This window comes from Myotis lucifugus, unplaced genomic scaffold, assembly GCF_000147115.1.
Source record: "Myotis lucifugus unplaced genomic scaffold, Myoluc2.0 scaffold_5, whole genome shotgun sequence".
Taxonomy (NCBI): domain Eukaryota; kingdom Metazoa; phylum Chordata; class Mammalia; order Chiroptera; family Vespertilionidae; genus Myotis; species Myotis lucifugus.
Window position 1 is genome coordinate 7,013,170 of NW_005871053.1, and position 14,495 is coordinate 7,027,664.

The 14,495-nt window shown below is 39.9% G+C and overlaps 1 protein-coding gene across 1 annotated transcript in view; it reads right to left on the reverse strand.

Moving 5' to 3' along the window:
- Positions 1–13,329: 13,329 nt before the first annotated feature.
- The window catches only part of HOXD1 (homeobox D1), a 1,719-nt gene continuing 553 nt past the window's right edge, over positions 13,330–14,495 (reverse strand). The window contains 3 exon segments of the mRNA XM_023743450.1: positions 13,330–13,847; positions 14,235–14,340; positions 14,342–14,484. Coding sequence (XP_023599218.1) covers positions 13,534–13,847; positions 14,235–14,340; positions 14,342–14,484 — 563 coding nt within the window. The 3' untranslated portion in view covers positions 13,330–13,533.

Genomic DNA, 14,495 nt, shown 5'->3' on the forward strand with positions numbered 1-14,495 from the left:
TAAATTAGAACATTGCCAGTTAGTACTTTAGAGCTGACTTAATCCACTCCTGACTGGAAGGTGTGGGTTGACCTACAGGGTGGGCAATGGCAGAAAACCCTCAGAAGAGGAAAATACAGAGACAAACGTCTCTTCCTTTATCATTTAACCCAAGCATGGGAGGCAGCACCTTCTAGAACAGGGGTGGGCAACCTTTTTGTGAGTGCGTGCCAAAACCAGCAAAATCTCTGACTCAAAATTCTTCTGCGTGCCAAGCCTAATTCTTTGAGAACATGTTACGCCTACTTGATATCTCTTAAGGTGTACGTATGTGAAGAACCTTGAAGAAATAATAAAATTCACTCGAGTGACAAAAACACAGTATATGATGATGAAAAAGACATTTATTTTTTAATGTATATATGTACATTGATAGTCCGACAGAAAACTTTATGACTCCGTTTGATATTATCAGTGGGACTTTTGCTGCTGCATCACTGATGACAGAGATTTTACATCAGGTTTATATTTTGTGACCTTCAGAGATATGCACGAGCTACTACTTTCATCTGTCAGGCTACTCCTATTATGAGACTTAACAAAATTCATCACTGAGAACAAAGATTCACAAGCGTATGTGGATGAAACCAAAACACTGGTCGGATCTAGGAAGGCAAGGAGAGTTAAGGCAGAGGCATAGAAATTGCTCTTCCCTTCTCGTGTCAATCCATGTCTATGGTCTTTAAGATAACTTGTTATGTAAAATTATTTATTTATCTAAGATGCACCTACACTGAATTTATCTGAAAAATAAAAAAGTCGATATTAAGAAAAAGATTGTAAATTGAAGATTATAAGAGAGGGTTTCGCATGCCAGCTAAAGTTACTGGCGTGCCATGTTTGGCACGCGTGCCAGGGGTTGCCCACCCCTGTTCTAGAAGGATCAGAGTGATGCATATACACAACTCTTTTTTTTTTTAATCTCCTCAGGAATTATGGCATATAAATCAGCACAACACTAAACATAGCAAAAATGGATATGGTAGGGAATCCAGAGTTAGGAAGATGAATATATCCTGCTCCTGCCCTGGAGAAGACAGACACAGATGCAGATCATTGCAATAAACAGCAATCATTCTGTAAGAAAGATGTGTACAAAGTGCAATGTGCAGCACAAAAGGGCTTGGAGATGGAAGGAAATAAAAGTAACCAAACTATGAAACAAAGCAAGAAGCAAGTGGTAGTGGGATCTTTGTTCATCCTTTAGTCCAAAATGCCCATTTGAGCTGAGAAAGTTCTTGGGAACCAAATGACCTGAAGGAAAAAACCAACTCCACTTCTTCATTGCCAGAGTCTGTGGAGCACCTTAGAGCGAATTACCAGTGGAAGTTTTGGAATCCCCTTCTCCAGAGATCTTTTGATTGACTCTGAAGGCTTATGCAGTCAATGGGCTGCCAAGTTTGTTAAAGCAACTGGGTGTGCGCCAGACTGCCACTTCATTTTGTGCTGTGTAGACACAGTCCTAAGCATGTGAAGCTCCCATTAAGCACTTAACGTTATTTTTGGACTTGTCCAATCTCCCTTACTACTGGGTTTATAAGTTCCTTGAGGGCAGTGCATCATACAGGGTTTGAGAGACAAACACTGTTCCCCTTAAGCTGGTTTAAACAGGAAAAAAAAAAGAAAAATGTTAACTTTAGTTATCTTCAGGGCTGTGGACCCACCTAGGCTTGGCGGTGGCTCCACAGCCCTGAATGTAAGCCAGGTACAGGCCCAAGTTGACATCATCACCATGGGCACAAGACTCAGAAAAAGTGGAGAAGGGCTGTTAGAGGAAGGAGTGGATACAGGGCAAGCCAAAACAGCAAACAGCCTTTTAATAGATGCTCCACAGAGTTTTAATAATTTCAGCCAAATGAAGATACCTAATACAGTTACAAAAAATATACACATTTATTTTAAGTTTTTTTTCACACATACCTAAAAGTATCAAGTTGCTAATGAAATAAAACCAGTAAAAGAATTAACATTTTCTCATTGTGGTTATCTAACCCTTAATTAACCTCTTAGAGGCTTAATTAAATCTGTCTTGTATTGTTGTTGTTTTTCTTTTTTGGTGTTTATCTCACAGACCACTGAAATTTTATGTCTTCCTACTACTGAAAGATAGAAATCAAAGAATGTTTTGGTGTTGCTCTCCAGAAAAAAATGCAAAGCTTATTAAGAATACACATTCTTGCCTGGCCAGTGTTGCCTAGTGGTTGAGCATTGACCCATGAACCAGGAGGTCAGGATTCAATTCCAGGTCAGGGCACATGCTGGGGTTGTGGGCTTGATCCCTACTAGGGGTCATGCAGGAGGCAGCCAATCAATGATTCTCTCTCATTGATGTTTCTATTTCTCTCTCCCTCTCCCTTTCTCTCTGAAATTAATAAAAATATTTAAAAAGAATACACGGTCTTATAAAATGTTTGATTTTATCTATATAAACTTGCTTTCACCATTAAAAGCAGCATTTCTTTTGTTTTATAAGTATTGCAAAAAATGGTACTCAGAAGTACAGTTTTCTATATTTCATGACTCTCCACTTTACTTAAGCAAAAGGTATTCTTTTCTTATTCTTTTGCTAATCGTGAATTCTGCTTTTATCAGCACAATTTGGAGCTTGTTTCCAACTGGTAGGATGAAAATTGAACATATGTGACAGCCAAGTGCTGAATTCCCTGTTGAAGAAATGAATGATAGACCTTATCTATCATTTATTTGACTCGTGTATATCCATGTATATTATAGACCTTTTTATTTAATTATTCAGGAATTGGCACATGAGATGCATTATCTAATTCCTCTGGGGTTACCAACTGGCAAAAATAAATGCAATGACTGTGACTACCAAATGTTTTTCCTTTTTCACATATTTTAAAATAATGACTTTATTACCTCTACATTTAATGTTTTATTATTTAAAAATTTTTAAACAATGTAGAAGAAAAGTACTATAATGAAAAAAATCAACAAAATCTTACTATGTAGAAATACCATCATCAACATTAGGTGAACATATTTCTTGACATCTCTCTCGGTGTAGACACAGATATGAAGAGTGATGATTACATGGAGAGGTAGTTTGGTACACAGCAATAATTTTTTTAAAACTGGGTACATTCCATGCATATTATTTTTAAAATAAAAATATTAAATTTAACAAAAGAGAGAGATGAAACTAACAAAGGTTTCTTCTTCACTAAGAGAGTAGCTTTTAACAGAGCCTTCTGACATTAAAAGGGAAAAATACCTTAAAAGTTTGAATTTTTTAGCAACCCAAATGTGGTTTTGAATTTTATTAAAATGTCCCTAATACTACATAATCTTAATTAAGAAAGCTTTAAGCTAACTGTACTTATCCTGAATTCAAAATGATCATTGCTTTATAACTAAAATTGGAAGGGACAGAAATGGAAAATATGAACTTTTATTTACAAACTAGAGACCCGGTGCACGAATTCGTGCATGGACGGGGTCCCTTGGTGTGGCCTGAGAGGATCAGGTCCCAGCTCGGGCTCCCAGGCTTGTAGCCCCAGCTCACACCCCCAGCCTCGCAGCCCCGCCTGGCACCCCTCCATGGCTTGGCTCTGCCCCCTCACCTGCTCCAACCATCCTACCTGCAGGGCAATTGATTGGTCTGGTCCCTCAGCCCCCGCTTGCACCCGCCTTGGCCTGGCACCATCCGCTCACCTGCTCCACCATCCCGCTGCTGTGGTCCTGCTAGCACCTCCACTGCCGCCTGCTGCCAGAGCCATGTTGCCCATGTTCCTCGCCACCCTCTGGTGGTCAGCACACATCATAGCGAGCAGTTGAACTCCTGGTGGAAGAATTTGCTTATTAGGCTTTTATTATATAGGATAACCTAGCTTTGTGATGCATATTGAGTTATGGACATTTATAAAGCAGTATCTTTATTTACCTTTGATCGTTCAGAATGAAATTTATTCAGTTTATTGGTGTATTAAAATATGTAACATACAGCCGAAACCGGTTTGGCTCAGTGGATAGAGCGTCGGCCTGCGGACTGAAGGGTCCCAGGTTCGATTCCGGTCAAGGGCATGTGCCTTGGTTGCGGGCATATCCCCAGTGGGAGATGTGCAGGAGGCAGCTGATCGATGTTTCTCTCTCATGGACGTTTCTAACTCTCTATCTCTCTCCCTTCCTCTCTGTGAAAAATCAATAAAATATATGAAAAAAAAAAAACAATTTCTATGTCAGGAATGTTGCATGTTACCTGTAGGCCTTCCAAAGGCGAATGATTTGTTTTAAAAAATAAATAAATAAATAAAAAATAAAATATGTAACATACAATAGTTTGTTGTTAAAAAACCTATGACATTTTCTTATAAAATATATAAATTTTCAAAATCAAGGGCCAAGCCAAAAATCACAAACCTTCGATTGAAGTGGTCTTGGACAGTTCTTGGATAGCATCACCATGTGACAAATTCCAAAGCATATTCAGAGATTCAAACACAACTGTTTTTGAAGTTTACAAAGAAACCATATGCTGGTAGGGGAAAAAAATTATGCTGGTTGCATGTTTATTCAGTCAAAACAGCAGAATAAATTGTACTTTTTGGCAGGTTAACCCAAGAAAGATTAAATTGCTTTTAAAGTCGATTGAAGACTTTTAGGGATAAGTAGTATGCTACTTTTATCTGAATAAGAAATACTATAGTTTTAATTTGTCCATTGAAGCTTATTTTATTTATTTACATTGACTCTATCTTTTCTATAATTCTTTCATAGTAAAGCCAACATACTTCATGAATTTGAAATTTAGATCAGGTTTAAAATGTAAGAGGAGAAATAAACATTTATATCTGATAGAATAATCACTCATTCAAGCAAGTGCATACTAACACTATTTGGACAATTGGTCAGAGGCATTGAGGAAAAATAAAATATTTTCTATTTTATTTAGGACTATCCTTTAGCCATCAATTAGACCTCAAAGTGTCCTTTTTGTAGTAAGCCCCCTCCGAACACACACACACACACACACGCACACACACACACACACACGCACACACACAAACTTAATAGCAGGCTTTCATAAACCTACAATGGACATAGTTACAGGTTATGCAGAGTAGGTAGAGGGGAAAATTTCTTCTTTCCACAGCAATAGAATCAAGAATATGGTTGATCCTACAGCAATAGAATCAAGAATATGGTTGATCCTATTTTAACTTTGATGTCAACAGAACACAGCAACCAGAGTTTCTGTTTTTGAGAATGATAAATTCAACCCGGGGAAGCACCACAATGTAGGAAACTCGTGGAAATCATCACTGCATTCTAATTTATGACACCTGACCCTCAAAATACCATGCATGCAAATTCACATGTCCTTTTGCATAGGGAAAAAAAGAATGATCCAGTAAACCAGAAGCAGGGTTTAATGATCTGATGCCCCTCCTGTCCTTTATTTCTCCCTGGCTTCTTCTAAGGTCTTGGGCTCTTACTTAATTCAGTGAGTGCTCAACCATCAACTGCCATTTTACTTTCCTATAGCTTGCAAATTTTATCCATAATCCCAGGCCTTTACTTATTCTCTCTAACCTGATTTCCTGTGATTCTTGTTCCTTTCTCGGTATCTCTTTAATTCTAATAGTCTGTACCTGGCACTTGGGAAATCAATAAATATTTGTTGTATATATAAATATTTCTCTCCCTCACCCCATATTTCCATCCTAGCTGCCTATCACAACTCTTATAATCTATTCTATCTTAATAGCAAATTTTTATTAAGCATCAGACATTGTACTATGCAACCTACATATATTATCTCTGGTTATCCTCAGAATTCAATGAAGTAAGGACATTATTATTCCCATTTTTAAGAGAGGAATTTAGAGCTAAGTAACATAGTGTCACTTGTCCCAGGATGTGCTCCCAAACCTATCTGCCGCCTAGGTGCACCACTATAACCACTATATTTAATTGTCTCCAGACCTTTCTTGAGAAACCCCACACTGGACCTTGCTTGGTTTCAACAGTCCTCCTCCCATGATTTTTGTTCCCATAAGGTACATAAGTGACAGTAGCAAGTAACAAATGCAATATATTAAAAAGCCTCAAACAACAACTAAAGTGCATTATAAATTATATTCTGTAAGGATAAAAGGGATCTTTTAGATAACATTCACACTCTTTATTGGTTTACACTGTATTCAATCAAAAGAATGTGCCTTAAAGCATAGGAGGGAAGTCTATAGTTTTCCCTCATTCACCCCTAGCCTTCGATTTGTATTTTATTGTGTGGTCAAGAATAGCTATGTTCTACTGTAAATCATGAATACAAAGAATACTTAGCAATAAGTCACTATAATGCTCTGCACCTAGTAGAAGAGGTGCTTGATGAGTAGCACTGTACCCTTTAATCTAATAAAACTATATTCAACATTCAGCAAATAGTGCTATATACAAGGTACTCAATGAGAGATAAAATATATACCTGTGGAGAGAGAACTAATGGGAAGGGGGAGAGGGAGATAGCAGCAGAGAGGGAGAGAGAGAGGGAGGGGGAGAGACAGAAAAAAAAAGAGATGATTTAATATGGCAGAAGATTGTAAGTGCTAAGTGAGTATTATAAACAGTAATGCTGTAGCAACTCAGAGGAGTTTGCTTTAGAATTGGATGGTGCAAAAAAGATTTCACAGAGGTGGTAGGACTAGAGCTGTGCTATTAAAGAATGACTTTGAATAGGTAGGGAAAATGTACAAGATAATTGTGAGAGAGCAGAATGGCATGAGAAAGGGTTCCAAGGCAAAAAGCAAAAATTTCCTTGGGGAGAGAATGAACAGACTATTCTAACTGGGGGATGTTTTTGTGTCAATAAATGGTATGAGCCCTGGCTTGTGTTGTTCAATAGTTAGAACATCAGCCCAAACAACAAAGGGTCCTGAATTCAATTCCCAGTCAAGGGCAGGGTCCTGGGTTGCAGGTTCAATCCCTGGCCTGGTTGGGGTGCATGCAGGAGGCAACCAAACCAATCGATATGTCTCTCTCACATCAATGTTTCTCTCTCTCTCTCTCTCTCTCTCTCTCTCTCTCTCTCTCTCTCTCTCTCCCCCCCCCCAAATTCCCTCTTTCCCTCCCTCCCTTCCACTCTATCTAAAATCAATGGGGAGATGTCCTTGAGTGAGGATTTTAAAAAAAGAAAGAAATGGTATGAGATTAACATGGAAAATACAGAGGTTGGGAAACTTGAATCTCAGGTTAAAGACATTTCAGTTGCTCCCACTGGCAACCAGGAACTACAGAGAATTTAAAGTGGAACACGGTGAAGACAGGACTTTACAATGGAATAGCTGGGAAGGATACCAGAGGCAAGGAGACCAGTGAGGCACCCACTGCATGTCTGAATGAGAGATGATAAAGCTGAAGCCAATGGAGAATGAAATAAAGGCAGCATTTGGGAAAGGAGGAGTAATTTGGTTGTCCTTTATCTCTTTTCTTCAACAAAAGAGAATATTTATTTTGCAAACCCACATATTTTAAAGGAATAAAAAATTCAAAATTATTTCTCTATTTTGAAAGTTGACAACTTTGAAGTATGGAATTAAGGACAAGGAGATTGAGGCTCTGAACATGAAGTGCTGACACCTATTTGAAAAGTTTCTTATTAAACCCTAATTTATCTGGTCAAAGAGAAGTGGTAACTTTGGGGTTGAGGGGGCAAGAGCATTGTTAGATTTTTTTGTTCATCAAGTCAAGACCAATGAGAAACATTACCTACCTCACATACAAACACACACATATACTTCCTAAAGCTAGAGAGATGAAATTTTTAAAGGCCTCAGCTATTATTCCAATAACAACAGTCTCTCATTGATGATAATCTTACAGAGCTTCAATATTGTTAAATACACCTTTCAGTAACAGCAGAGTAAAGGATTATGGGAGAATGCTAAGGTGATAAGAAAACTTAATGACCATCCAGACCAACTCCCCCTTTTTTACAGGAGAAACTGAGACCAGGGAAGTTATTTTTCCTTTTAATCAGAAAACACAACTGGTGTGAAAATCCTTGTTTCCTATCTTAAGAGTAATTTTCTTTTTTTTTTCTTTTTTTAATATTTTATTAATTTTTTACAGAGAGGAAGGGAGAGGGATAGAGAGTTAGAAACATCGATGAGAGAGAAACATCAATCAGCTGCCTCCTGCACACCCCACACTGGGGATGTGCCCGCAGCCAAGGTATATGCCCTTGACCGGAATCGAACCTGGAACCTTTCAGTCCTCAGGCCAACGCTCTATCCACTGAGCCAAACCGATTAGGGCAAGAGTAATTTTCTTAGTTACACAGTTCTTTACTTCAGTCTCAGTGATTCCATCCTTCTGTGAAATTTTTAGAAGCTAATTGTAGCTGTGGGCTCTCTAACCCTGTATTTCTCTTCTGCTTGTATCATTGAGAAGGAAATACACAGAAAAGGCCCCCAAGGATGAGAGAGGGCTCCCATTCCAAGGCGGTGAAGTAATTCAGCCAGCCAGTAGCCCAAAGCAGAGTGAGATTGCGATGCTCAGATTGTAGAACAAAGTCCCAACCTGCCCTTGTCCGCGCAATATATATTATTGAATGCACTTGAAGACAATCAAACAGTAATTCTGGCTCCAAGATGTTGGAGAAAAGAAATCATTGTGACCATCTTATAGGCAATGGCTGGATAGTGGGCATGAAGCAATGGTTTCAGGAAGGGGCAGAGATGGATTTACCATGAACCCAAAGAAACTTAAGCTTCACTAACTTGGGTCCTTCTAGTAGATCCTGGGAGGTGGCCTAACAATTTTGTATTTATGATTTTGTGTGTTTTTTTCTTAAAGAGGACCCCTCAAATTATAGGTTAACTTCTACACAACCCCTAAGGATGGGATGTGCTAATAGTCTATCGCCCTCTAGAAATGCCTCAAAGTGTCAGTAACCTGCTTTATTCGCTATTATAAGTCCAAATGTCCTCTCTTTGGCCATCCTGTCCAAATTATATCAATCACACTATTAGAAATGGAAGAGGTGATGTTTTAAATCTTTACAATCTAAGTCAGGGGTGGGGAACCTTTTCTCTGCCAAGGGCCATTCGGATATTTATAACATCATTCGTGGGCCATTAAAAATGATCAAGTTAAAAATTAGCCTCCTAGCCCTAACCGGTTTGGCTCGGTGGGTAGAGCGTCGGCCTGCAGACTGAATGGTCCCAGGTTCGATTCCGGCCAAGGGCATGTACCTTGGTTGCAGGCACATCCCCAGTAGGAGGTGTGCAGGAGGTAGCTGATCGATGTTCCTCTCTCATTGATGTTTCTAACTCTCTATCCCTCTCCCTTCCGCTCTGTGAAAAATCAATAAAATATATTTTTAAAAAATTAGCCTGCTATATTTGGCCAAACATTAATTAACTCACCCCTAATGCCTTGGCAGAGCCAGACCAAAAGATTCTGTGGGCCGTATATGGCCCAAGGGCTGGACGTTCCCTATCTCTGATCTAAGTAATAGACTTCCCTTTTATTCACTATTTAGGGTTTCTTTCTTCTTAATTCATTATGGAATTTAGCTAAACAGTTTCTATTGAGATTATATTTCTGAATAACACGTATAACCTAAGCAGATATAAGCTAGATGTTAAATAGAACTATTTTGTATATTTGTTGCATGTTTATGCCCTGGAAATATGCTATAGAAGTCAAAACCATGAAAATCTTGATTTCTAGTTAGGTGGAGATTTATCATTATTTGTGAGATATGTCCAGTATGGTTTCACTTTAAAACCACAAATAAAGTTTTAACAATGGGCATTTTTCTTGTTGAGAGGTCTGTGGTCAGACTAAACATCTCTCTGAAACTGATTAGGTGCTGAGGTTTTCAAATTCAATATTCAGCAAATATAGAGCATTTGTTTGGCCATAAGACATAATTAAGAACATCAGAGCTAATGCAACTCTCCTGCCCCTGCCCCTCCTTTCTAATGACATGCTAATCGGACATAACCTCTTCTGGTCTTGGGCCTAGCCATATATGAGATTGAGGCAGAATAAATTGCATACAATTAATCTTTTGAGAATCTAGGTGACATTGCTTTAGGATTTTACATCAGCAAGACCTTCATTTGCTAGTACTCAAGCAATGGAAGTTTTATGTGCTATTAAATGCTTTATTTCTTTTTCCTCACTCCCAACTATCCTGATTCCAGAAAAATAGACACATGGTCACTCTGTGGAAACGAACATTGAATAGTTAATTATACAACAGCCAGACTGTCCATTGTGTATTCATTCCTATAATGGGTCACTGAAGGATGAATTAGCAAGTTTAATTTGAAATCTTGTTAAGAAGAAATGGGATTGTTTTAGCAGTTGCCCAATTTGAGTAGTAACCATCACACTTCATGGAAGATCTGACTCAAAATAACACAAGGTTCTGAATAATGAGAAGGGAACTGTTCTATAAATAATCCACGTGGGCTAGTTACCTCCACCGATGAGATGTATTTGATAATTTCTAAAATCCACTTTTCCTATATAAACACAGTCTCCTCATAATTCTGGGGAAGGTATTTGCTTTCTTAGAACTGAATTCTCTTTCTTCCAATGATAGGCCTAAAATAAACTATGTAGAAGTCATTGAATTGTTTCTGTAGCACTTTCATGCTGAAAGGAACCTCCAGGACCTGGAGAATATTATGCTAAGCGAAATAAGCCAGTCAGAGAAAGACAATATCACATGACCTCACTTATATGTGGAACCTAATGAACAAAATAAACAAAAAAGATCTGGAGACATTAAAGCATTCAACAGACTCACATATTTCAGAGGGAAGAGGAGGCGCAGGAAGAGATTAAGCAATGAATTTATATGCATATATGCATAGCCCATGGACAGACAATATATATAGTGCAGGGAAGGCCTGGGGAGGGGGCAGGAGCAGGGTGGAGGGGGTCAATAGGGGTGGAAAAGGGGGCATCTGTAATACTTTCAACAATAAAGATAACATTTTTTTAAAGAAACAAACATTTTATTTTAGAATAAAAAAAAGAAAGGGACCTCCAGAGGTCATCTAGTTTGTCCCGATCTTCAGCCAGAATTCTCTCTAATACTGAATATCGCTATTTAGTGATCTGCATTAAGAAAGCTTTTAAAGATCCCTCGGGTTGGTCAAAAAATAGCTAATATTGGCCTGATTCATGGAAGAGCATTATACATATGTCAAAATAGCCACCTTCATCAAGGGAGACATCCATCAGGGTTAAGTGCTAGTAGTAGCTAAAAAAAAAAAAAAAAAGCTTTATTTTCTCAAAGAAAGGGGTAGTAGATTAAGGAAATGACCAAACCTCTTGGTACTCTTTTGTTTAGGTGTACATTTGAACGCTTATCAAAAAGGAAACATTGTCTTGTCAAAGACCACTGCAGGGGAAACCGGAGGTGGCTGTAAGCAAGCTGATCACAACTCCTTTAACAAGTCCTTTCACACAGCTACAGAGCTCAGAGGGGAGGATGTTGTTTTAAACAAGATCTGATTCGCATCAAGTTAGTGAAGGGCAGATGGCAAAACATAAGAATAATATTGACAGACCTGCTTTTTAAGTGATATCTTTTCCCGCTTATCAGCTGAGTTTGTTAGAGCTGACAATCTTATTTCTTCAACTCCATTAGACTGTGAAAGAGTACAAAGGACAGGAATTTCATTATAATTTCAATATTCTAAGACAATTAATCACATTGCTGTTTTATAAGGAAAGTAATCCTCTACAATCATTAGTTCTCTGAATTATTGGATTTGAGGCACTACCCTAAGAATCTAGATATCCTAGCTGAAAAGAAGAGCTTAGGTTCTTATCTGGATTATTTGGGGCTTTAAGCCTTTCAGTTGAATTATACAGAGAACTTAAAGATACAGCTACAGCTATCTATATAGTGAAGAAAATGACCTGCCCTAACAATTGTCCCAAGTATCTACTGGATTTTGTGTATTAAAATTACATTTTTTTCAAATAATATTTCTGTAAGGTTACATAAAAACTTGGTCAACCACAGATGCCTTCAGGATTGGGAACTGGATGGAAATAAGGTTAGAGAGAGTTTTTGTGTGTGTTTTTTCAACCACATACCCTAACCACATACCCTCATGCCAAGTTTCAAACTCTGCTTGTACTTCTTTCTATGACTTCATTTGAAAGTACTTAAAGCACCTCTGTGCTATCTCTTGTAAGGCCAGATGCTCAGTCTGGGTTAGAAGAAGTAGAAAGCTCTGACTACTGGCGTCTCCAAGCCTCTTTAAAATACTTGACTTTGGAAATAGGAATTTCAACACTGAGAACTTTTGATGAGCAGCTGAGTACACTAATCAACTAGCAAAGTCTTCAGGTCACCTTTCCTCTTCCTTTTGTAAGACCAGGAGACAAAAATACAGCAACTCCCTGCAGTGTCTCCTTGACTTTATAACATTCCTACAGGGAGCACCTAATCTACAGGTTAATGTGCAGTCTCCATATCTGCCATAAAACTAGGGCATTTAAGGTAAGGAATTCCTAGGTTAGTTGATATTTGGCAGAGTAGTTTTTTTTCTCTCCCTTAACCTGTTCAGATAATTATCCCAAACTTGTTTGTGTATCCAACCTTTAAGAAGTGTTATTTTTTAAAGTTATCAACCTAAACAAATTTCCATAGCAGAATCAAGAAATTCCAAATAGAAGAAACCGAATCAACTTGAAAGAAAACAAAAATGAGAGTAAGGAAAAGCAGAGAGTAGTATATTCTGTAATTTTTATTATAAAACAGTTCAAACCTTTTACATGCCATGACATTAAATGCCATATATGTTCATTTCAAGCAAACCTTTTTAAAAATATACATACTGTATATATTTACATTCAAGTTTGAGTAACTGGAATCAAGGTTTAGTTCAGGTTCTAATCTTTACCCACCTTGCGGCTTTGTTCAGCTACTAACTAAACAGCGATTGTATCTTCACTCAGGCACATGGAGAGGTAGAAACTGCTTCTTAAAGAAAAACAAAACTGGAGTGCAAATGTGAAGATCATCATTGAAGCAGCTTAGCTACATCAGGGAAGCTCTAACTAGCTTTGGTCATCTCAAGAAGCTGAATACAGGTAGCCTTGTCCTTTAAATTAAAACCAGAAAAACTTTGGGTAGACGCTCTTTGGAGCACATCAGGGGGTTGCTAGAGCTCTGCAACTACTGCACTGCCACTCTGCACCCAGGAATTGCATCTGACTAAGGCAACATAGCAGCAGGGCTGGGCTGGCAGCCAGGCACCTCTTCCCTGATAAGACACAGATCATACACATATGAGTGGCTGAAGAGACCTCCAATTAGTATCTGTACACCCACAGCCTGGAACTCAGAAGTGACTAAGATACTTCCTTTCCCAAGTGAAACCTCTCTTTCTGCACAGGCCCACTTCCACCCCAAACCGAGCTAGTAAGTCTAGACAGGGGTGGGCTGGCCTATGACTTCTGCAGGCCAAGTTTCCTCAGCCTCAAGACTAAGTCTCATGAGGGCTCTTGGGCCTGAGAAGGGCTCCCCAGGTTCTTGCCTGAGAAGGTAAGTTGGAGGGAAGCCACAGAGGTGGCCGAGGGCAAAAGCCCTTCTCTTTCTCTTTTCTTCTGTTTCATCCTGCGGTTCTGGAACCAGATTTTGACTTGGGTGTCATTCAGCTGCAAGGAGTTGGCTATCTCGATGCGTCGGGCTCGAGTTAAGTACTTATTGAAATGAAACTCCTTCTCCAGTTCGGTCAGTTGCTTGGTGCTGAAATTCGTGCGGATCGCGCTGGAGGGGCTAGCGGCTCCATACTCGGCGAGTTTGCCTGCAACGTAAAGACAGATCGTCAGCAGGGGCGAGAGGACACGGAGACCCAACACCGGGGAGCAGGAGGGCTACAGTTAGAACGTACTGTTAGAATCAAGTCACAGCGCAGCCTTCCCGGGTCTCTGCGGACAGAGCTGAGCCTGGGGAATGCTCCGTGGAGCGAGCCCCGTCCTGCACTTTTCTCCACGCCTGGCACACTTTGCGAGCGTGTGGCCGGAGCGCGCTCATTAGGATTCTCCTGCTTTAACAACACCCGGGAACGCATTTCCTCCCTAGACCCCAAACCGCCGTCTAGAGGAACAGCTGCAAGGTTCTCCTAGCGCAATTCCGCGGAGGGGGCCCTGTCCCCTGCCCAGGCGCGTCCGTCCAAGACTCGAGTACTCACTTTTCTTGGGGGCGTTCCTCTTCACTTTCATCCACTCGAAGGTGCTGAGAGCGGCGGGGAGGCCGGACGCTGGGGAGGCGGACTTGGGGTAGGCGCCGGGGGCCGGGGGACGCGGTCTGGAAGGCCCCGGAGAGCCCGTCGGCGGGGCTCTTTTGAGAACTTGCCGGGAAGGGGCCGGGATCGCCGAAGACCGGCGAGTCAACCTGGGCCGCTGAGAAAGCAAAGGAGCTGTCGCCTGAGAACACGGCCCGAGGTGGCGTA